Genomic DNA, 24825 nt, shown 5'->3' on the forward strand with positions numbered 1-24825 from the left:
TGTTTTCTTCTCTTTTTTCTTAGTGTTTTTTATTTTGATTTCTTGTTTTTGTCTGTTTTTTTTCTTTTTATTCTTTGTTTTTCTTCGCTTGTGCATTTTTCATTTTTCTTATTTTGTTTCTCTCTCTTTTCTTTATTTGTTTATGCTATACCAGTATTGCCCTCTGTACACAATAAAGATTTGCTGAATTGAATTGAATTGAATTGAATTGAACTGAATTGAACTGAAATACTGTTGGGTTGTTGTTTGTCGTTTGGAAATAATAAAAAAAGAGAGACCTATTGAGGTGTTGCTTCTGACAGAATATCTGACGTCCTCTTCCTCTGCTGTCACTCAGGCATCAGGGCACCAAGCGGATCCAGACCATGCTGCTCAGCTCTCTCATCATGGTGAGTCCTTCTCTTTGACCTGTCTGTGCAGTCTGACGCTGTTTGATCACATCAACACAGAACTTTAGAACTTCATCAGACGGGATCAGTCCGACGCTGATGTTCTCATTTGTGTAAAATCTCTGTTTGGGGAGCGACGTATTTCTGTCCTCAGGTAACCACAGCTACTGGATCTCATTCTGATTTATTACATTTACCATACAGTAGATGTGATTACTTAAACTCACCATATCAGGACCCTACAACCATTAACGCTATGATGTAATAGACCAGCATCATGTTCTAATGTATTCCATACACGTTTCAAGACAGTGTAGCAGTACTGATGTTACTCAGCGCCATTACTATGTTTTGATGATGTGCTGTCATGTCATCACGCAGGGATTTGGAGCCTCAAGAAGTGCAGCTTTAGATTCTTTTGTTTAACCGCCCAAAAGTCACCATCTCCAAACCCACCAGACTCCATTTAAATAACATCATTTTTGGGTGAATTCAGGGTTAATTTCAACCAAACCAGAGCTGGTGATTGTTGGAACAGTGGAAAGATGAACCAGGATGGATTCTGTGAGATTTATTTTGTTTCTGTCGACTTTGAGTGAAGTGTGTTTTACAATGATAAAATGACTGGTGGGTTTGACAATAAAGATTTTGAGGCTGTTTCTGGTCAAACAAAAACGATCTTACTCGTTCAGAAAAAGGTCTGTCTCTGTAGGGAACATTTCTGTAATGTTTTCAGACACTTACAATAATATTCTGAGCCTGTCAGTGGCAGAAACAAAACCTTTAGTGTGAGTAAACTGATGGTGTGATGATGCCCTGCATGTTTACATCGCAGCCTGGCTGCTGCTGTTGCCAATACTGGAGCAGTTTAAAAAAAATGTTGTTCCCAGTAATCACTTAGACACAAAAACCTGTGAAAATATTGCCAAGGTTAAAAAATAAACCTTTAACTCTGGATTTTAAAGTTCATTTGACGTGCAGAAAATCACATGGCAGTTCTGTGGCATGGTTGTGAATGCTTTGTTTTCCCCCTCAGCTAAAAGGATGTGATGTTTTGTAGGAGTTCCCAAAAATGCAGACTGTATCTGTACTGTCTGATTTAACTCCAGTATACCCCAAAGGATTAAGTGAGATATTTTGAAAATGAATAATTAGTATTGGAGTATATAATGAACCAATAAGCTGTGAAATTCTTAAATAAATAATTAAAGTGGTTTATTGAAGCTAATTTTTATTTAATTATGGAAATTTTAGTTTAAAATCTTCTATTTGAAAGTCTCTTTTTTTTCCAGCTTTGATAAAGTCTGAATTATTTATGTGATGTTTGCCGGTTCACGGTTCTGGCTCTCGGTGGTTAACACACTTCAGCACTTCCTCCTCTTTCATTATCTTCCTCTGTGAGAGACCCTCATCTCTCTGAGACGAGGAGACACAGGTGGCACCAACACACCCAGCAGTGATGCACACGCACATATGCATGCCTGTCAAAGCCACGGCAGGGCACACACACACACACACACATACACTCAGACACGTATTCCTGCAGCATCCTCATGCACTGCAGTCGTCCGTGCACATCCTCAGAGCGATGTATTACTGCGTCTGTCTGTCCTCGTCTCCCCTCCTCACCACCACCTGGCCTCTCAGTGCAGCTGGAGGAGGGGTGAAAGGTCAAAATATTTATAACGCAATGCAGCTGCAGATGGGGCCGAGCAGAGGGGGGGGGCAGCAACATGAGGAGTGTGTGTGTGTGTGTGTGTGTGTGTGTGTGCGTGTGTGTTATGGGTGTCGCTGTGACACTGCAGACCGTCCCAGATGTTAGAGGACTCAGGGTGAAGGCAGAGGATGAATAACTCACTGGGTTGGTTTCTTCATCTCTGAGAAGTGAAGCCATCTGGCTCAGAGACAAACAGTAAGAGCAACAACTTAACAGTGCAGGAGCTCACGAGATTTGCATCATGGGATCTGAATACCGTCCTTTAATGCACACCTGTTAGCAGCAACGTGACATTCTCCTTCTCTTCAATTAAACATAACACTTTGATTTAATTTTTGTGGCTCATATGTGTATTAGTGGCCAATGAACGCTCTCGAGTTCATGTTCGGAGGCTGTGAACGTCAGGTCAGCCCTCCCATCCGCCGGCCTGCAGGAGTGTTTCCCCAAAACGTAAAGAGTTAGAAAAGGTAAAGTTAAAAGCAGCTGCAGGCAAGTGCTGCGATGAGCAAAGTTCAGATGGTAGGGTCATTTGGCGTAAACAGCATGGAAGCATGGATCCATCCTGCCTTGTATCAACGCTTCAGGCTGCTGCTGCTGGTGGTGGTGTAATGGTGTGGGGGAGATTTTCTTAGTACCAACTGAGCATGGTTTAAACACCACAGCCTACCTGAGTATTGTTGCTGAGCGTGTCCATCCCTTTATGACCACAGTGTACCCATCTTCTGATGGCTACTTCCAGCAGGATAACGCACCATGTCACAAAGCTCACATCATCTCAAACATGACAATGAGTTCACTGTACTCCAATGGCCTCCACAGTCACCAGATCTCAGTCCAATAGAGCACCTTTGGGATGTGCTGGAACGGGAGATTCTCATCATGGATCAACTGTGTGATGTCATCATGTCAATATGGACCAAAATCTCTGAGGAATGTTTCAGCACCTTGTTGAATCTGTGACACCAAGAATTAAAAAGGGGGTCCAACCTGGTACTAGCAAGGTGTCCCTAATAAAGTGGTCAGTGAGTGTATATTGGCTAAGATTTCAATGCAGGAGAATAAAAAAGTTTTTTTCAGTGTTGAAGCAAAGATAGAGGGGCCTTCCTTGATATTATTTTTACTGAGAAAGTCTTTAATGTAATACAATCTTAAATAAATTGCGTAGACGGTTTAGGGAGGTCGTCTCTGTGTGTGTTCAGACACGTTTCATGTCGATCACTCCTGGAACCATTTTCAGCAGCACATGCATCTGTCCTAAATCAGAAACATAAAACTCCCTGTTCTTCACACTGGTCATAAATAATCGGATCAGCGTCACGTACGAGAGGAAAGGTCAACATTTAGACAGTTTCAGCTGCTTGTGAACGTAACCTTTAAGCTCTGTTGAAGCGTTGTTTCTCGACGATCCTCCCTGCGGATTAATCGCATCACGCTGTGATAAGTCGGCTCACACCTTCTCCCCCCCCTGTACCTCAGGTAACCTCTGGCTTCAAGTCCAAGTCCATGGCAGCTGCGTTGCCTCCTCCCTTCCTGGATCCGCTCTTCTCCATCTCTCTGATGGAGGACAGCGAGCTGAGGCAGCTGGTGCTGGAGATCCTGCACAACATCATCGATCGCCATGACAACCGCGCCAAGCTACGCGGCATCAGGTACAAAGTCCAACATGATCTGTGTCACTGTACTCTGCTCGTGCTGATCAACATGCAGTGTAACTGAGCCACATCTGATATTAAACACTGAGCAGTGTCAGTGACTCTCAAACTGGTCTCTATTATTGGTTTCCCATCAATAACTGGTGTACATGTGGATGGTGGTGGAAGGATTCAGATCTGTTCCAAGAGGACACGTCTCTAAAAAGTCAGCTTTTCATAGTGTCAGAAAAACAGCCCAGTTTTCAGCGTTATAACGATGCATTTTCTAGTTGACCCAAGAGGGTTTTTAAGGAGTTTATTGAGCTTAAGAAGGAGGAGAATTTTCTCAACACATAAAGAAACACTTCATCCTCCAGTTTGTCACAAACATTCAACATCAGCACATCTGGAGACGCATGGTTTTCACCAGACAGGAAGGAAATGAAATGTAGACAAATATAGAGCAGTAAAAAGCACCATATCTACCTCTGAGATATGAAGAACTATAAAGGGTCCGTCCCATTACCCCCTCTTAGCCCTACCCCTACATTTGTGCGTTCCCGCGAGGGGTAGTGGTGTCCCAATTCCTTTCTGCGTGTAGGGGTAGGGGGCATAACGAGGGGTAGTGGGTATGAAACTAGCCCTTCAGAGCGAGGGATTTCAGATGCTGACTTGCCAGCGAGGGGCAGATGTCGCCATGGCTACCACCGAGCAAGAGACGGGGAAAAAGTTCATACATAGCTAACATTACCGTCGTCAGGTTGCTTGTTAGCTAGCTAGCTAGCTCGCACTATCTGGCGTCTGTCATCTGTCCTGTTCTGCAAAATTGTCGGATTTTTCACATTACGATAACACGCCAGCTAGTATAACTATGCTGCCCTGTAATGTTAGCTGGTTAGCTAGCTAGCAGAAGTCCTGTGTCATCTGTCGTTCATCAAACGAAGCATGATGAATGTGGCAAACGCAATCGGTAGGATGAACTCAACTGGAGACTCCATTGTAGATGCCGGTTGGAAATGTAGATGGCTTGCAGCTTCCTGTTTAAAATAGTTACGTATGCGTGAACGTAACCGACGCGGTGACGTAGTGAGTGGTGTCCCAATTCCTAGGGAAAGAATTCAACCCCTACCCCTCGTTGCTTCATTTCGAGGGCCAGGGGGTAGTGGACAAGGGGGGGTATTGTTACAGAAAATGAAAATATCTTAAATATGTACTTAAGTGCAGTATTTGAGTAAATGTACTTAGTTACATTGTGTTTGTCTCTGTTGCAGAATCATTCCTAACGTTGCAGCACTGAAGATTAAAAGAGAGAAGATTTCCAAGCAAGATGTTGCATTCATGAAGAAGGTAAAAAAGAAAATCTAAGCTGCTCTTATCCTGCTGTTCTTCTTGCCCTGGTCTCTGTTCTTTATTATCAACGGAGGTCTTAAAGGAAAAAATCAAACACATGCAGTCTTCTGTCGCTTCATGACAGACGACAGATTCACTGCAGATAAAACTGATACTGAGCTGACAGTGAAGAGTTTTGAAACATCAACAGAAACTAACACAACTGCCCAGTGTTACCCTTGTAGTTATCCTTCAGTCAGGTTGAATTTATGGTTGTTGGAACAGATTCCTACGAAGGAGGATCAGGGCCATGTTAAGGCGAAAAGAAAATCTTGGAATTCGAGAATAAAGTCATAAACTTATGGGAATAAAGTCAAAATATTACGAGACTAAACTCCTAAGTTTTGGAGACAAAAAGTCACAGATTAAGACTGGAAAGTAACATTGTATAAAAAGCTGTTTTTTGGTCTATTGGTTTTTTAATTGATTGTCCTGAACCTCCTGCCAGATGGTAACAGTTCAGACATGGAGGGGCCGGGGTGTTTACTGTCTTTCATTTTGAGTTTGTTGGTGTAAATAATGTCCAGTCCAGGGCGCTTCAGCTTGATGATGTGCTGTGTCGCCTTCACCACACGATGGAGGCTGTGACGTTCTGCAGCTGTGCAGCAGGCATACCACACTGTGGCGCTGCTGGTCAGGACTGACGTAGTTTGGCCCACTTCAGTTTCCTCAGGAAAAAGAGTCTCTGCTGAGCTTTTTGACCAGCTGTGAAGTGTTGTTGGTCCATGTCACTGGTTCAACAGTGTGACTCCCAGGAACTTCAGTCTCTCCAGCACCTCCACTGTCTCCCCCTGTGTGGAGGGAGGCGTCCTCCAGAAGTCAGTGACCATCTCCTTGGTTTTGGAGGTACTGAGGACCAGAACATTGTCTCCACACCACTGAGTCTCATCCTCTTCAGAGATCAGGCCCACTATAGTTGTGTCATCAGCAAATTTGATTATGGCGTTTGAGGAGTGGTTGAGGGTGCAGTCATGGGTCAAGAGTGTGAAGAGGACTTAGCACACAGCCCTGGGGTGTACCAGTTCTGAGAGTTAAGGGTGGAGGAGTTGTGCTTACCCACTCTAACTTGCTGCGGTCAGTCCTCGAGGAAGTCCATGACCCAAGAACACAGGGAGGAACTGTGGCTCAGGTTGTGCAGTTTTGTGAGCAGCTTGTGAGGGAGGATCGCATTAAATGCAGAACTGAGGTCTACAAATAACATCCTCACATAGGTGTTTGGTGTCTCCAGGTTAAAGACAACCTACTTTCATTTAAGATGAAATGATAAAAATGAACTCCTCAGAAAAGTCTTTTGCAATAAAAGGTTTCTCAATATTATTAAAAATATAATCTTTCCCAAATGGGCATTTTTTTAACCTCTCACGCAGATGTCACACCTGAGCTGTAACCTTTACCCACACACCCAGCACCTGAAAGAACAACTGCAGGGCTGAAACCGTCCACTCACATCATCACCAGAGCTCAGAGCAGATGAAGCCACCTCACAGACTCTCTCTCACTGTCAGAGGTTATTAATGCTAATTGTATTCATTAGTGCTGAATAGAAGTCATCGGCCTTCACTTTGCATTTACGTCAAGCATATAAATGCATGAGCAGGGCTCTGACAGCGTGCACTTTTATTTATTTCATAAAGACCATCATTGCAAGAGGAGGCCTCTGACACACTGGGATAGTTTGAGGCTGATTCACAGTTAATGGGTTTAATCTCTTTAGTGGACGGCACTGTGGCGTTTTTATGATCAGGCACAATAATGATTTTATTCATATCACGGAGGGGAGAGCTGCTGTGCCAAGTATGATACATGTTCAGTGTAGGGTTACAGATAACCCTCTTTTGGTTTATAAAGTGTCAGAAAATAATTAAAAATGTCCGTCATTCCTTCTTAAAGCCCCAGACGTCTTGTTTTGTCCGACTAACAGGCCATATTCCAAATATATTCAGTGTAGTGTCACAGAAAAGAAAGAAAAGCAGTACGTCCAAACAAACCAAGAGGTAGAACTTGAAAAATGACCTTTTAAAAAAAAGAGATACATCTTGTGATACTCTTTGTTTCCTGTCGTCAGAAAACACATGAAAAGAGGATGTATATATTAATACGTTGTGTCTGTGTCCTCTGTGACATAGACCTTCATTTTTGTTATGAACACATCAGTGAGCCACACTGTGTCACAGGGTAACATATTTCTTTTTACCATGAACACACACACTGTAGTTTATTTTGACTCAGTCCCACACACACTGTCCTGCTGACACAGATACTTACTAAAGCACTAAATGTGGATTAATCCACCGCTGAAAATAGTCCCCAACAAAGTCACAATTTCCTCCTGTGTCTGATTTAAATCTACAGTGAGCACCTGTTTGAGGAAATAAATAAACATTTTTTAAAGAAGGAAACCATATATTTGTGTTTTTAAAGTTGTACCTCTTCAGTAGGAAGCAATGAGCTTAGATTTGAGAGCCGAAGACAGGAAGCGAAGAAGGGCGAGGTCCTACTGGACCTTTTTCGAGAAAAAATATGCACGTAGTGGATGGCAAGAGACAAATGATTTTCTTGTTCCAGTTTGAATTGTGCCATAAATTACACACAATATTTGTCAATTAAAAAATGATTTTGCAAGTCAAGAGAATCACAGTTTGCTGGAAAACTGTCAGAGTATAAGACTGTGAAAAAACATCAGTAAAGACAACGCAAGTAGCGTAGGTGACGTCATAGCTTTCTCTCTTGCTGAAGCAACGATACCTGTGGGTTTTGTAGTGGGATGTACTCACACAAGCAACGAGTCTTGCTCGTTCTGTCACCTCCTGGCTGATAAAAAGACAAAGGGTCGCTGGATAAAACACATCAGTTAATATTAAATTGATTTTAGCTAAGTCACCTTGCTAGCTGGCTAGTGCACGTGACGTATATTGTGCAAGGTGGAGATTGTAGTTCACTGAGCAGTTTCACGCAAAACTAAATGGTCCTACGACAAACTGTGGTATTCTTGACCTGCAAAATATTCTTTTAAATGGACAAACATAATATGTGTCATTTATGGCACATTTCAGATGAAATCAAAAAATTATTTGTGTCTCACTGTTGACTACCATACACATTTTTTTCCCGAAATAAAGTCCCACATGGCGACACTAGACGGGGAGGGGCCTCGCCTCTCTGCTGCAGACAGACTAACTCATTGTTGGTTTGGATCGTTACATGAGATTTTTATGCCTCTGCATTTTCGATAATCGTGGTCTTAGGCGTTATGTTTCAGGTTGTTCGTCATATGTATACCTGTCCGTCCCATCCTTGTTACACAATATCTCAAGAACACTTCAAGGGAATTTCTTCAAATTTGGCACATATGTCCACTTGGAATTAAGGATTAAATAATTTGTTTTTGGTGGTTATAGGTCAAAAGTCAAGGTCTTTGTGACCTTGTCTGTGTTATTCTTGCGAATGCGATATCTTAAGAACATTTTGTGATTAAAGATCAAACTGTGCTGATTGTATTGTATCTTCTGTGTGTGAAGCAACCATGTTTTCACAGACAAGGATGTAAACTGTAAGAGAAACTTGACTGGTGCGTGGTGGCATGCAACCGCAGGGTGATAATTCGAGTTTTAAATTAAAAACAGCAAAATGATTCCTTAAGCTCAGAAGTGTACCTGGTGCCTGAACACCAGATATGTGTCAAGGCCACATGTCATGGACATTGATGTGAGGAGAGGAGCCAAACTGACAACCACCAGGTGATGTGTTTGAACAGGTGTTGAAGAAAGCTGGAAGGCTTTTTCTGGGTCATAGGAGTGGGTCATGTTCAAAACCTCCATTCCTCAAAGCTGTGGCAAGAAGGTCATAGTTGCTTGTCTCTGGGACAAACCAACCACCCGCTGGCGGACTTAAGAAGTAAAAGAAGCCACCAGGCTGAAAGACGTTAGGTGCTGGCAGGCCAGAAGGACTTCAGCTTTGGTGGTTGCAGGAAAACAAGTTTGAAGTCAACTAGAAAATATCCTCCATGGCTTCTCTGAAAAGAACATGGCCAAAAGAGAAGACAGAGTCTGACCTGGTCTTTTTTCACCTGTACTGGGAATACAGTCTGCATACTAATGAGCTCAGGTGGCAGACTAAATGAACAAGAGCCTAAATGTTGACCTCCCAGATGAAGAAAAAACACTTTTTAAAGAGTGTGTTTAGTAACGTTTTCTATATGATTCCTCTCTCCTCTTCTTCTCTTTTTTATTTGGATCCATTTCTCTGTCCTCTAATGTTTTCTCTTGTTTTTCTGCCTCTTCCCTCTTTCATCTCCAGCACGGCCAACAGCTCTACCGTCACATCTATCTGGGCTGTAAAGAGGAGGATAACGTCCATAAAAACTTTGAGCTGCTCTTCACCACCCTGGCCATTCTGACCATCGAGCTGGCCAACGAGGAAGTCGTGATCGACCTCATTCGACTCTCCATCGCTCTACAGGTAATCTGAGGTTATTAATTTCAGCAGATCTTGGTCATATGATTTGGTGGTGTTTTATTTTATGTCTGCAGATTTGTGACCTCACAAGCAAAAAACACGCTGATCAGAAATACTTTGTTTGGACAAATAAGAATTTTAGGTTGACGTGTTGAAATCCACTAACTGAGGACGGGAAAATGTTGAAGTCTGTGATGTGATATTTAAATTAAAAGTTGTAAGTGTTGAACAAAATCTTCATATAGAGACCCAGTCGCTAGAATAAAGATCTATTGCCACCTGACAGACAGTTTTAAGCTGTCTAGAGCAGTGGTTCCCAATACAGCAGCACGGCAAGCAGCATTAGCAGTGTCCCGGTACATAGCATTAGCAGTCTCCTCAGCTGTATCCCGGCAGCAGTGTTAGCAGCAGAGAAGCCGGACTTGCTCGAACGGTCCGCTGGAAAACCGAAGATCAAGGACGTGGCGATGGTCACGGCAGCTGCCCGTGGGCAGACAAATCAGTCTCCAGCGTGCCGCTGTCCAGCAACCTCGAATCTGTAGGGGAGGGGGGGGCGGACACGACTCACGGCAGTATTTTGAATTTGAGTGCAGTAACCGTTTTGGCCACATTCTTACATACAGCGCCTTTAAGCAAATAATATCCCAGGCTACTAATATAAGTTTTACAGTGGGCAAAAATATAAACTAAAGTGGGGAGTAAAAAAAGTAAAATATCTGTGAGTACAGATTACTCATGACCAGAACAAAATGTATGAAATAAATAGGATACAGAAAGATATAACTAAATGGGAAACATTAAAATTGTTCTTCAGCTCTAGGAACGAGGTGGTGAAAATGAATATATTGCCACGATTGCTCTACCTCTTTTTAATATTGCCAGTCAGAATTCCAGATTCTCAGTTTATCTGGGCCAGAGCAAGGCCAAGGGGGAAGTTCAAGACTCTTCAAGTTGTCAAGTACTATTATGCAGCACAAACGGGGTATATGGTATTTTGGTGCTCTCTAGCTTTTTACCCAAAATGTAGAAAACTCTGTAAACTCCAGCTCTCAGATAAATGTAGTGAAGTGAAAAGTACAATATTTCAATCTGAAATGTAGTTGAGGAAGGTAGAAAGTCTCCAAAATCTCCAAGTATATAAAAGTACTCCTACTGCCTCTGGTTGTTAAGATCATTATAATACTTGATACAAGAACCTCGTAGAACTCAACATTCTTCATGGTGCACTAATCTCCAGGATCCTCAATGTGATGATGTTGTATTTATGGCATCAGGTGTGATGTTTCCGTGGCTGATGAGTCGCTGTGTTGTCATCGTCAGCGGCCGAGTCCTTAATGTCATTAGACTGGAGACCGCACGCAGGTCCAATAAAACCTCCTACATGTGAGACGGGAGAGAGGTGTGAAAAAACTCTGCACACACGCTCCGACACACACGCCAGCTGCCTGTTTGTGTATCACGCTGAGAACTTATCACTCCGAAATGTCACAGAGTTGTAGACAAGAGGCGAACACACACACATGAATACACACACAATCGTAGTACCATGTGCACGTTCGCTGGGAACATCTTAAATAACTCTTTGGATTCTTATAGAATGACGTATAAGGTCCAAAAAGAGACACATGTTCTCAGATCTATTTGTGCAGGACTTCCCAGGGAGATTGAAAACACACACACACACACACCTCTGTACTTCATCATTTCACGATAGCTAATGCTAATGAACACAGGGTTGATAGAAGACAGGGAGATTTCCTCTAGCACTACGTAGGTCACAGGGAGGAGCATCTGCTTCTTTGATTGTGTCCTCGTGCTGTCAGTCAAAAGGTTGTCATGGTAATGACCCGTGGTTGACCCAGCAAACACAGAGGGCTGAATGGGATGAACTGCATGCCTTCACTGCCTGTAATGTGTTTCTGCAGTCATTTGTTAATGACAGTCATGATGGGAAGTAAAGATTTGTTGATATTCATGTCCTCCTACGTTCAGATGTCAAATCCAGGAAGTCCTCTGGCCTGCTTTGTTTACACCAGGGCTGCAACTAATAATGATTGTCATTATCAGCCAGTCTGCAAATTGTTTTTTGATTAATTGCAAAAAAAAAAAGCAAACAGGGAAAGAAATGTCAAAACTACATTATAATATTGAATAATTCAAAAACCATTGTCACAAGCGGTAGTCTGTACAATTATGATTGCTCATCCTTAATGTGTGTTGTGTGACTGGTTTGTGCAGGACATGGCTCTGACTAATGAGGAGAACATGCCGATGTTTATCCGTTGTGGCATCATGGCGTTGGTGGCAGCGTACCTCAACTTCCTGAGCCAGATGATCGCAAACCCTCCCTTCTGTCAGCACGTCAGCAAGGTGTGTCACTGACTCATTCTGACTTCACTGTTGCTTCAAATGTTGATGAAGCGTCATGATTCTTGAGCTCTTGATAAATGTTAGATACCACACTGTAAAATGTTCTCTATGTAAAACTTGATCCTGCTTTGCAGACTTTAAAACTTTAAGTGTAATAATATGCTGATGATGCACTGTTACACATAGTTTTTAGTTGCTGTTAATGTCATTCTTCATTATACCCTTGGCTGTTTACGTGGTTGTCTCTTTAGGTTATTGAGCTGAGGAACATGGATGCTCCGTACCTCCTCCCAGAGCACATCTTCAGGGACAAGTGTCCGTAAGTATCCACTACTTTACAAAGCTGAGCTTTAGATTTATAAACACTTCTAGGTTGAGGTGAGGCTCAGCACAAATCTAACAACCCTACAGCCATAAAAACCATCAAAACATTGGAGCAGGCTATCAAATCACAGTACTGTTTTTGGTACAAAAAGAAATGTTTCATTGCAACAAGCAGTGTTAATTTCATTGACAAAAACTATGATGAAATGTTTTTGTCAACCACCTTTTTTCCATGATGAAAAATGAAACAATAAAGAGCTAGAAATAGATGTTGAAAATAAAAACTAAGAATGATGAGATGAGATGTGAGGAAAACGTTTTGTGGTGAACTATCGGACATTGAAAGCCGAGAACGGCCATGCTTGTAATTGTCTTCAAATGCCTTTTGAGCCACAGACTGGTAAACTCCAGTAAATAGTCTGCGCCAGGATGTTTCAGTAGCCAGCAAAAACACTCACAGCTGAGCAGCGTCAGCCGTTGGTGCGAGTTGTGAGCTGTAATTCAGCAGTAAATAATCATCCCTGTGTGTCTGACTGTGGATGGTGGAGCTGCTGAATGGATTTGTGGAGTTTGTTAGTTGCAGCGGTGGCTGTTAGCAGCTAGCTCCGCTCGCAGCCTTCACAGCTTCACCCCGCTGGACTCCACTCAGTCCGGACTGGAGAAGGTTTGTGGGTTGATGGTGTTTGACAGGCAGGTAGGAGGCTCAGTTATCTGTGAGTGTAGCTGTGCTGTAAGTAAACAGTCTGAACTCAGATCAGTTTTCTCTGACAGAGATGAAAGTTTAGTTTGAATCACCAACTCTGTGTCTGTTTCTAAAAGTTTTTCTTCTTCAACTTTCCCAGTCGTCTTAAAACTTCAGTATTGTATTTTTCTGGTGTCAGTCTGATGAAAACCAAGAAAAACTCCCCAGATATGTTTGTTGTTGTTGTTTCTGAAGGAGCTCAGGAAGCCCCTGAGTGTTATTTGTGCGAGAACTCTTTATTCCAAATGTTGAGATCAGAGTCACTCCACTAAACGTAGTTCTGATGTCTGTGAGAACAAAAACATCTCTGATACAAAGGAGAGATCCACTTGTAAATGCTCAGCGTGCCTGAGGTGAGATTTTTGGAGATTAAGTTTTTAAAATCAAGTTGAAAAAAAAACAACAACCCGAAACTCTGGTAAAAACATGACGGCTTAAAGCCAAAGGCGAGATCAAAATGTCGAGGATGTTTTCTGCTAAACCCTTAAATCTCTTTGTTTGTGTTTCAACTATTATTCATCAAAATCTTTTTCCTAGCATCCTCCTTAAGATTCACTCACTTACCAACGTTTCCACTCAGCAGTTTCATAGTGCAACCACAGTCTGACACTTCTAGGCACTGAGCAGCTGCCCTGCATTAACCAGAGCTCTCTTATGTAGAGGTAGGGAATAGTATGATACACAGTGCTGGTTATCAGCTGTCAATATGAGCCTCCTACTATCCATAATCCCTTCCAGTCTTGGATCATATCCTTCACTAGTTTGCATCAATATCAAACTGATTTTTTACATATTTACTTGAAAAAGACGGATTCAGATTCTGGCATCTTGGTGTTGCTATTTGATATCTCTTGTTCAAATGTCCTGGAAACACAAACTGAACCAAACAGAAAGAAACTCCAAGGTTTACACTGAAAAAAATGGTAATTGGACCAACTGAAAAAAATACTTAAATTCTGTTACACCTAAATTTGTGTGTTTTTTTTCCCCACAAATTAAATTTGTGTTTAGCCGAAATCAGTCAAACTATTTATTTTGCCAAAGATAAAAACTTACATTCACACAATAAAAAACTGAATTATTATTATTATTAATACCATACAGGAATTTTTGTCACAGCTAAAACTTTTCATTTTGGAACCTAATAAAACCTAAAACCCTAATCCAAGAAGGGTGTCCAATTTGAAACTGTGCTGATTGTATAGATCTTCTTTGTGTGAAGCATCCATGTTTTCACAGACATGGATGTAAACTGTGAGAGAAACTTGACTGGTGCATGGAGCATTACAACCGTGGGGCCGTAATTCTAGTTTACAACTCAGATTTTACCATAAATAAAAGCTAAACTTGCTTTAATATACAAGTAGAATTTTTATTTAAGACAAAACTAAAACCAGTCAGTTACAGTCAAAGGTTAATTTAATTTATATGCTATAAACAAAGACAGGAATTTACTCTGCAAAAGACCTTAATGTTCATTGTGATGTCTTTTTAAAATAGGCATCACCTTTCCTGTTATGTACTAGAAAAGAAAAAAAAACAATACGCAAATTCATCCAGCAGTCTCAACTTCACCTGAAGCTCCAAAATCACCGGGCATCTGCTGATGAAACATGATTATGAGATTATAAGAGCCAGAATCTATTTCTGATTTTAAATCTCCTCTCTAGTATGACCCTCTGCAGTGAAACATGCAGGGATTTATTTAAGTTACTAAATTTAGATGTGAGTGCTTTTCAGCTTCTGGACAGCTCAGTTGACTTTAGTTAGATTGTGCAGACACCCCAGACGTTTATCCAAATTTAGCACTAAGTCATCCTGATACATTGTTGGAGATATGTGCGATTTTGACGGTCGTAGTTTTTACCCCTCTCCTCCTTCTTCGCAGACTCCCTGAATCTCTGAACAAGGAGGACAGGCCGCTGTACTTCCAGACAGCTGACATGGCGGAGTGTCTGGCAGGACCAGGATACAACGCAGAGAGACTCTCCATCCCATACGTTCCCCAGGTCACAGGTACGACTGACCAGGTCACACTCTGCGAACTACATGGAGCTTTACAGGCTCTTTTATATAACTTTGAGGTGTTTCTCATATTTTAGTTTTCAAGTTTAAATTGATTATTATCACCATGAGCCCAACAGTCACAGAGAAACAGTCACTGGCGAAAGAAAATCTTGCAATTCAAAGCAAAATCTGAAACTCAGACATAACGTTTGAATAAAGAGTTCATCCTGGCGTGATTGTAAAGTGCTACAAATTTGTGTTGATGGAATTGCTAATAAATAAACTGAATGTAAATATCTGTAAAATTTGAACAGAAAATCCTACACATCGCTTTTGCTCAGCCTCAAAATTTATTAGTAACATAACGTTTTGGTCCTCAAGGTCTTGCCTGTGTTTTCCTTGTTCCCATGTTCTTTCCTCTGTGGGATATGTGACATATGGTGCACAGACTGTTGTCAGTTATTGAGAAACACACCCACAGCTGATTAACTCCCTCACACCTGTGCACACCTGTGAAATGGATGGGGCAGTTTCTATTTAAAAGGGAACTAATGTTTTTTTCCATCCTGGGCCCTATTTTCTGATCTACTTTTGTCTAAATGAGTGATAGGATGTTCAATATGTGACATTTCTCCAGTATGAAGCTAGGGCTGACCTGCCTGCAGCCTGTGAGCACGCGCTATATTAAATAATAGGGCACTCAGACAGCGTCAAACAACGTCAAAATACGTCCACTAAAAGTGCATTTTTTTCACACAGATAGGCTCGGATTGTTAGTATAATTATCTGACAACATAACGGAAAGGAGAAATGAACGTCTGTGTTTACCTTTAGCTGGATTCAGACATGTTCCTCTGCCTGTTGCTGCTCCCTCTCTCTCCTCGTCCGCTCTTCAGTTTCAATGAGCTCTGCGTCCGTGTACTCCGTGTTCAAATAAATACGGGCGCTCATCAAATTCAAATGGCTCATCCAGATCCAGTTGGTCAAAATCGGGTTTAAATTCAGCCATGACTACTCCAAACAGAGTAACTTGTAAGGTCACTCCAGCGGTAACTTCCTGCAACGTCCCGCGAGACGTGAGATTTCAGAGCCAGACTTTCACTCTATGAGTGAGTGCTTTGACTTTCCACAACAAACATGTCCGAATTTTTACTCGATTTTGACCAACTGGATCTGGATGAGCCATTTGAATTTGATGACCGCCCATATTTATTTGAACACGGACGTACACGGACGCAGAGCTCATTGAAACTGAAGAGCGGACGAGGAGAGAGAGGGAGCAGCAACAGGCAGAGGAACATGTCTGAATCCAGCTAAAGGTAAACACAGACGTTCATTTCTCCTTTCCGTTATGTTGTCAGATAATTATACTAACAATCCGAGCCTATCTGTGTGAAAAAAATGCACTTTTAGTGGACGTATTTTGACGTTGTTTGACGCTGTCTGAGTGCCCTATTATTTAATATAGCGCGTGCTCACGGGCTGCAGGCAGGTCAGCCCTAGCTTCATACTGGAGAAATGTCACATATTGAACATCCTACAAAAATAGATCAGAAAATAGGGCCCAGGTTGGAAAAAACATTAGTTCCCCTTTAAGCTCAATGTTGGAAATAATGGTGATGAACACTCTTGACGAAGGTCCAGGTGGACTGGAACGTCAGTGTTCCTAATAAATTGTGAGCAAGAGCAGTGTGTGGGAATTTATATTCAAGGACTCAAGTGATGTTTTCCAACGCACCCGCATCTGAGACAGTTGGATGTGTGATTCCCTTTCTTCAAACTTGTTTAACCTCTTAAAATCACCCTGACTCATTTTCAAAAGCTTCTGCATATTGTTCAATACTAGTGCAGATGTAAAGTCTCCAAAGATCTCCAAGATAGACACAAAACATACATGATACTATAGAGGACATTAAAGATAAAATCGAGAGCCTAAGAGGTTATTTCAAAGTCAGATCAGTTTGTTGTCTTTTGGTACATTGTGTTACATTTTTATTTCATCTTATTTTAAACTCACCATGCCCCTCAGAACTGGTGGCACTCTTGGTGAAGATTTATCCGAAAGAGCTTTGAAGGATTAACAGCTTCAGTGAACAGAAAATAAACTTAAAAAAACCCATTGTGTGATGAGCTTTATAACACAAAAGGTCTCTGTTGTCCTCCCTGACAATCTGAAGGGATATTTCACACCAGGACAACATGAACCAGCAAGAAAAATAATTTATTATTTGGGAATTTTCAAGATTTATTTTCTTATCTCTTCGTTTATTTCATAAACCGAGCTTTGGAAGTAAACTTTAAACCTGAGGCAAGGAAGATATTATTACGTTCTTATCAAGGATCTCAGTCACGCTGTTTTTTTAAAGGCTTAGATTCACATCAAATCCAACAGGTAACAGGTTGAGAGATGTGTCTGGCTCGTCCTTCTCCTAACAAAGAGCGTGCTTCTGTTTTCTTCCCTCTGCCATGCTGTCATCTAACAACAGTGCTTTACACAGTAGGAAAAATCCTCCACAGGTGCAAGCAGACGTCCAGAGGTAACCAGCTAGAGTAGAGCTGTAGACGAGTCTGTGTGTAGACACAGTTACCTGCTGTCGCTGATCTGCCTTTATTACTGGGTTTAGTTTAGATGGACAGACCTATTTAACAAAGCATTAATAAAAGTATCTTTGTGTTTGAATTACTGCTTTGATAGTTCTGATTGTGGTTCATGCACCTTTGAGGAGCTCTGTTTCTGAACCACTGGGGAAAGCAACCATGAAAGAGGCAGTTTGAATGACATTAAATAGCACTGGCTGTCTTTCATGCACTGAGAGATATTAGATGACAAAAATGCAATCTGTCATAGAGGACTGCAGCGCCCTGCTAGATCAGATACTACCTGTCCCACTCCCTCAGCTGACTGACCAACTTTAGATGAATCCTGTCTTGTTGTTTCCAGTGATAGCTGTTGTGTGTAGCTGCAGCATTACACTGTGCACAGAAACAGAATGGTCTGGTAATTTTTACAACTATCTTGCTTGCATTGCATCTGGAAATGTTATGGTGAGTACATTTACTTCATGTTAGAGTATCCATGTAGAGTATGACTATTGGAGTTGTTTGTGTTTGTCGTCGTGCTTAGTGTTGTTGGTGTAGAAAGTCTTGTTTAAATTGTGTTGAGCGTCAGTTTTTATTATTAATTCAAACAGAACAAATGAAGGCTGCTGTTTGGTTCGGGGCAGGAAGTACTTACTCTGTCTGTCTGAGCTTGTTTTGTAGAAATGGCCGGGGGAGGGATGAGAGCCTGAAGGAGTCAAACATACAGGGTTCATCTCAAAACCTGATCTCGCATCCACGTTTCTCACAGTTGTGTCTCTTCCTCGTGTCTTAGCTCCACCCTCAGAAGACACGAGTAGAGATGCAAGGATGTGATGCGAGGACAGAAGGAACAAGGAAATATGCCTTTAGTGAACTGAGTCGTCTTTTCCTGTAAAGCATCACGAGTCAGCTTTATTTTTGTTTTTTTTCATGAGTTAGAGTTCGTTATTTAATAACCCAGAATATGATTGCGGTGGTTTTTGAACACTGGAAATGATTTATTAGGCCAAATGTTTCAGGGAAACTCATCAACCCGACGCTCAGGAATGATCAGCCTCAGGTGTGACTGAGTGGAAATGATGCTCAGCGATGTAAAAAGTGTTTCTTGCTGACAGACAGACTCTCTGACTTGAGGGAAATAACAGATCAAGAAGAGAAAAATCTCTCTAACAAATAAAGAAAGTTGTTTGTTTCCTTTTCTTGTTCGGATTTTTAACTCAATATTGAATCAGAAAACAAATGAAATATAAAACTTGGGAGTGATACACTGGAGTTTAATCTCTTATCTGTCTTCACTCTGATGTGAAACTCCAGTGATGTTGTGATCTATCAGATCAGTCCAATCAGCTGTCCAATCAATAACAGATATCCAATCAGGGGGATGTGTCAGTCGATATAAGACTTCCACAAAGTCTGCACTCGTGTACCCTCGCTTCCCTCTCTTCTGAAAGCCTCCTCTCTCCTCGACTCCTCAACTCCTCTGAGCCAATTTTACAAAATGAGACTTCAACATGATGAGTCTTTATCAATTTCCAGGTCAAGTGATCAAGGATAGAGGAGTCGAGGAGGGATATTGAGATGAACCCACAGTCTTAGCAGCCAGAGAACAGCAATGAGTTTAAAGACGCTAACAGCCGCATAGAGCTGCAGAGTCAGTGTTGATTCTCAGTGGGTTCGGCACTACAGTCAACACCTTTTAAGTCAGGATCCTGTCATAGCAGCATTTATAACCTTTGGACCATTTTGAGTGCTCCAGTAGTACACTGCATTTTCCCATACTATGCAGTGTGAAGGCACTTAGTGCACTCAAATTATTGATTGGTTAGTACAGAAGTTTGCGATTTGAGACACACTGAAGGTACAAAACATGATCAAATGTGGTTGAAACTGTTTTGTATGCTTAACATTTGTAGTTTCATAAGGCGAACAAAATTGACCAAATTTAGCAATAATAAGCTGAAACGCTCAGTGGAGGACACTGGGACTTTATATTGTTGCAGCACTTCCACCAGGCCAATCAGGTGAGACAGAGCAAGGTAAAATCATACAGAGTTACTAAAATTAACAAATCACGAGGCTTTTAGATATGCCATATTCAGGCATCAAAATAAACAGTTTTGTACAGTTTTAGCTTTAAACAGTGACCCCTAACCCACAGAGTTACAAAACATTGAACAAAGTTTGCATCCTTGTAATTTTGTTTTTGCACAATGTTCAGGCATCAAAAGAAAGTTTTATACGTTATTTCAAACCATTGATTTTCAAAAACAAAGACAATGCTTAGTTTTTCAAACTTATCAGGTCCTTCTTTTCCCAAATAGCTCTGAGAAATTAAGAGTCCATACCAAGCAGAAGCGCCGGTGTCAGGAGGATCTATGATCTGTCAAAAACCTGCACAGTTTTTCTCCCTTTCCTGAGTTTTCAGTCCGTTCCTCTCTGCTGGATTCTCATTATGTCAGTGATCTTAGAATTACAGATAATCCTGGTTTAGTTCTGTATGATAGATGAGAGCGTGAGCCAAAAGCTAAAACCATAATATAATTGCAAGCACGCAGCTCGCTGTCTCTATCACCTCTTTTCTGTTTAGATCAGTTTCATCGTGAGCGGCTTCAGGCCAACTGCTGAGTCATACCTGCTCAAAGTGCACACCAAAGGTCACTGTGACTCATGCAAGCAACAATTATAGAGTGCTTCTGTTGTCTCCTTTCTGTGTGTGTTTTCACACCTCATCTGATCCGTTACTCCTCGAACCGTCGTCAGACAACCTTGACATCATGCTGTTCCTCAACTTGAGAAAGTAGCTGTACTTGTGTGGGTTCTACTTTCACCAGTGCTGTGTGGATGAATACAGAATGTATTAAAACAGGCCCTCCTGGGGGGCGAGGTACCTGAGGAGAAGGTTATCGCTCTGCAGGATCAGACAGATTTGTTCCTCGTTGTATTAAACTACAACATCAAGATAGAATCTGAGTCTGGCTGTGTGGAAAATGCAGTTTGGTGTCAGGGAGTGGAGAAGTCAGTGCCGTTATCGAGTGGCCCTGAAGAACATAACATCAAGCTCTCATATCTAAATAATAAAATCAATGATGTGTCAGTCAAAGATAGCCAAGTTTAAGCAACTTAAACTACTTGGTGCACGTTAAAGAAAGATTGTCTTCTTGGTTTCAAGAAACCAGTTTTGGTGGAGGGTGTTGATGGGATGTGAACAGCGGTGTCTGGTGTCAAAGACACTTTACAGCCGTGTACTCTGATGTTCACCTAAGTGGTCTTCCTCCTTTGCCTCTGAAGGCCCAGACACACCAAACCGACTTCAGAGAAGTAGCGGCGATGAAATAATGCTACGTTCATTAACAAAATCCAATGTTGAAAGACGAGAGGATATTTACCCTGCACCAGCAAACCATAACACAAAGCATCATGAAACGTTTCTGCTAAAGAGCTCAATGGCTAAAGAAAAATAATCTGACTTTATGAAACAAGTTTGTTTTGGGCTCACTCCCTCTTGACTTTAGCTCTTTGTTTACCTTCCTCACCTCCGTTTCTCTTCTCTTGCGCTGAGCTGAACTGCGGATCAGAGTGATTTCATTCACTGACGGGCTCCGCTGTTGCCGATGCTGATTTCACATGTTGAATCGGCAGGAAAGAGAGAGAGGACTGTCAGTATCCCTACAACTATATGAGGTCACTTGTCGGGGAAAACACTGTTGATTTTAAGCGACAAACGTCCAATGCTGTTGTTTTTCTGGTGATGTGAAATGCAATAAAAACTTAACCTAACTCCAGTACCATTTAGCCAATCATCACAAAATTGCAGAAACTGTCTACACACACACTAGCGACATATCCTGAAAGTGTCATAAAAATCGACCACTAGGGGCACCACAGATTCAATGTTGAATTCTGTTGTTGAACATGTGTAAAATTATTTTTATATCAGTCAATAGGGGGCGTCACCAGTTCCAAACAAGTGCAGTGGCCTTTTGCATAATTTGACCATAAATCAATGACAGTTTGTTCAAACATCACCAAATTCTGTGGATTTTTTTAAACTAAGCCCTTGAAGCATCGCCACAAAATGTTTCTACAGTCGACCAACAGTGTTTCCAAAAAGATGGTGGCCCAGTACAGTTTTGTACGTTAATAAATGACCAAACTGTCAAAGGTCTTGATCCTACCCAGCTTTCAAGTTTTAAAGGTCCATGCTGGCTTGAACCCTGGAATTGCTGCTTGTGGCTGTGTTCAAGTCATGAGCACACTGCTGCTTCGATACTTGAAACAAAGTGGATGCTTAGTGACAAGAAAAGTGGACAAAATAATAACCTTAAATGGCCTTTGACATGTTATGAAATATCACTGCACATCACAACTTGTGACCAGTGTTTTGCGACGTAGAAAACACTTAAAAACACCATGAAATTGAAAGATTGCACCTAAAACCCTTTTTAAAAATACTTTAAAAAATGATACATTTTACTACGTGGAAATGTGCTCCGTAAGTTGCCTGTTGTGCTGTTGTGTGCGTTGTTTGTTTACCCAGTATACATATTAGGATTTAAAGGAGGTGATAATCCCTGGTTGACTTGTCTCTCGTCCTGCAGATGAAGATCGTCTGACTAGGAGGAAGAGTTTCGTGGACACAATTTCCCTTCAGGTGGACATCATGTCCAACAGCCTTCCAGACAAGGTCAGTCGAATTTTCTTTCAAGAAACACAGAACACACACTGAGATGGTACTGAGCAGGGATGTGGTATCAGATAAAGAGGAAACTATAACCTTCACATGTGACTCCAAAACCCCAACATAGAGAAATCAGATTTGGCATCACTGTGTGTGCCAATATGTTATATTTTCATTCAGATGTTGGTGCTATAGGCTAGGCTTTACGCATGGCTGTGATCCACCAGTAAACAGAGGAAAGGAAAAGAAGGAGAACCGGAAACAAAACAGGTTGCTTTTGGAAATCTAACCGACTACGAGAGAGAAACAAAGAGAGGTCTTCAGAAATATGTTTCAGTGTGTTGCAGTTGAGGAAGTTTTAACGATTTTTTGTGTTTCTGTACAGCTTTACTAATGCCATACTTAAAAATGCTTTGAAAATATGTTTACGGAAACTCGACTGTTAATACTGATGCGGCCCTCCTTGTTTATCCCAGCAGACTTCTAACAAGTATTTTCATCACTGATTTAGAAACCAACAGTACCAGATTTATATTTCAGTCAGGACCACCTTAGTCAAAGCAAACTTTATTTCTATTTGCCAGTATTATATTTGACAGTATGGCTTTGTTCTGGGGCCTCTCTGCCTTTCCTAAGGCTGAAAGGGCACACCTCTCTGCCCTTTGATGTGCATACGAGGAAAGCCTGAGGCAGAGAGAGCAAACTTCCCTGCCCTTCCATGCGTCCACATGGAGACGAAGACCCTCCAGGAACAGAACAGAGCGGCATCAATGACAAACAGAAATGACATTGATAAGTCAGACACAACAAAAGGAGGAGCTGGTTGAGGGGTTGAAGGTTGCAAAGGGGCTGGGATGTGAGCTGAGCTTGACATCGTGTGCTGCCTGGACTAACACTGGGCTCAGTAAATAAGACAAAATGGCCCTTTAGTTTTCCTGTACAGAGCTTCATCAGTGATTGTGCTGTCCAGGCTGCAATGCTTTGTCAGATGACATCCTCAGTTCACACCTCATCACCACGGTCTCTTAGTAAGTGAGGCACAAGGTGGTGAATGATCAACATGCTGACACTATGTTCTGTGTTTTTATTTGTCTGCAGTCCCAGCTAGCTGAGGAGATCACGTTCGAGACCCTGAAGAAGGCCATCGGTGAGATTAAAGAAAAGTTTATCCCAGTGTGTCGTCCTGAATGCAAATGAAATACTTGGCTTGTTGTCAAGAGTTCCTTCAGGCCAGGGCTTCTCTGACAAGTAGCCAAAATGTTGACAGTAATGTCCTATGAATTACAAAGATTTACTCACTGTCATGACATGGGTGACTAAATCTGTAAGTGAAGTCAGAGTTAATATACAGCTCTCATGTGGCCTGTTTTTTACTTTCCCAAGGATATTTTTACTGTTCTGCTTGTGAAAAAACAACTTTGACATAAATATATGCAGCCAACGTTTTATTCTGCCGTGTCTCAGAAGTCTTTTTGTGTTGCTCATGCTGATTATAAGCTCATTATGTTTAAGTGCCAGTGTCATCATTTAAAGTCACTGAGATTGACCTCCATCTGTTCTCAGACACCACCGGCCTGGAGGAGCAGGAGAGGGAGAAGAGGCGTCAGGTGATGGAGAAGTTCCAGAAAGCTCCATTTGAGGAGATCGCTGCTCACTGCGAGTCCAAGGTAAAAACCAACTTAAAGAGACAAAACACATTAGCCCTTTTTAGATAGGAATTGTGCAAATTTGCAGGAAAGCCCAATCAGTCTTTTTCAGCATTGGCAGTATAAAAACAAAATCAGGGAGTGCAGCAAAATGCTGCCTACCTACTTTTGTTTATACAGAATGTGCCTTTTTCGGGGCAGTGGGGGGCGTGAGCAAGTAACAAAACGTGTAGCTCAGCGTGTGACGTAAACAGTGACGTGGGAGGGAAGCCGCGGCTGGTCAGTCCTTTGATTCTCTGGTAAGTTGGCCCGTTCTTCACCGTCCCCGTCATCTGACGGTTAATGGCCTCTTCGTTTGCGAGGACAAGGAGGGCGCGCAATTCCTTGTCTCCCCAGTTGCTCATCTTTACAGTGTCTGTCAGGTTTGTGTTTCCCTCTTGCTACTAGCTGCTCGCTCATTCCTGCTATCAGCTGTTTCCTGTTTATCCACCGCCACGTGGGTTGCACGTGCGGCGTCATCAACAGCTCCTCCCACAAGTCTTCAACAGCCCCTCCCGTTGCGGAAGGCCGCCTCGCTCTGTTTAAACTAAAAGGGTTCCGCCAATATGTCTACCCTACGAGGCGGAAAATTGGGCACCTCGGATCAACTCGCCAATCCGCCTCTGTGTGTCTAAACGCTCGCAGCTTGCCGGCAAAACGGCCCAACATTCACGGAAAATCTGGCAGTGTAAAAGGGGCTAATGAAGGTGATAAAGTGTTCAGGAAGGAACCAGTTTGTTTGTTAAATAAACTCAAGCTCACTTTGAATGTTTTATTTCTGCAGGCGAACATGTTGCACGACCGGCTGGCACAAATCTTCGAACTTACAATTAGGTAAGTAGTCTTTTTTTTTTTTGT

General features: G+C 41.9%; 1 protein-coding gene across 3 annotated transcripts in view; it reads left to right on the plus strand.

Moving 5' to 3' along the window:
- The window catches only part of efr3a (EFR3 homolog A (S. cerevisiae)), a 578128-nt gene that overhangs the window by 551246 nt on the left and 2057 nt on the right, over positions 1-24825 (plus strand). For 2 of the 3 annotated variants that reach the window (XM_049598484.1, XM_049598483.1), the window contains exons 13-23: positions 338-389; positions 3583-3755; positions 5009-5084; positions 9423-9584; positions 11820-11951; positions 12203-12270; positions 14906-15033; positions 22203-22288; positions 23381-23429; positions 23846-23949; positions 24752-24801. In XM_049598484.1, the coding sequence (XP_049454441.1) occupies positions 338-389; positions 3583-3755; positions 5009-5084; positions 9423-9584; positions 11820-11951; positions 12203-12270; positions 14906-15033; positions 22203-22288; positions 23381-23429; positions 23846-23949; positions 24752-24801 (1080 nt within the window). The remainder of the gene's footprint in view (positions 1-337; positions 390-3582; positions 3756-5008; positions 5085-9422; positions 9585-11819; positions 11952-12202; positions 12271-14905; positions 15034-22202; positions 22289-23380; positions 23430-23845; positions 23950-24751; positions 24802-24825) is intronic. The other variant, XM_049598485.1, reaches the window with a different exon arrangement.

Source organism: Epinephelus fuscoguttatus, linkage group LG15 (genome assembly GCF_011397635.1).
Source record: "Epinephelus fuscoguttatus linkage group LG15, E.fuscoguttatus.final_Chr_v1".
NCBI classification, from domain to species: Eukaryota; Metazoa; Chordata; class Actinopteri; order Perciformes; family Serranidae; genus Epinephelus; species Epinephelus fuscoguttatus.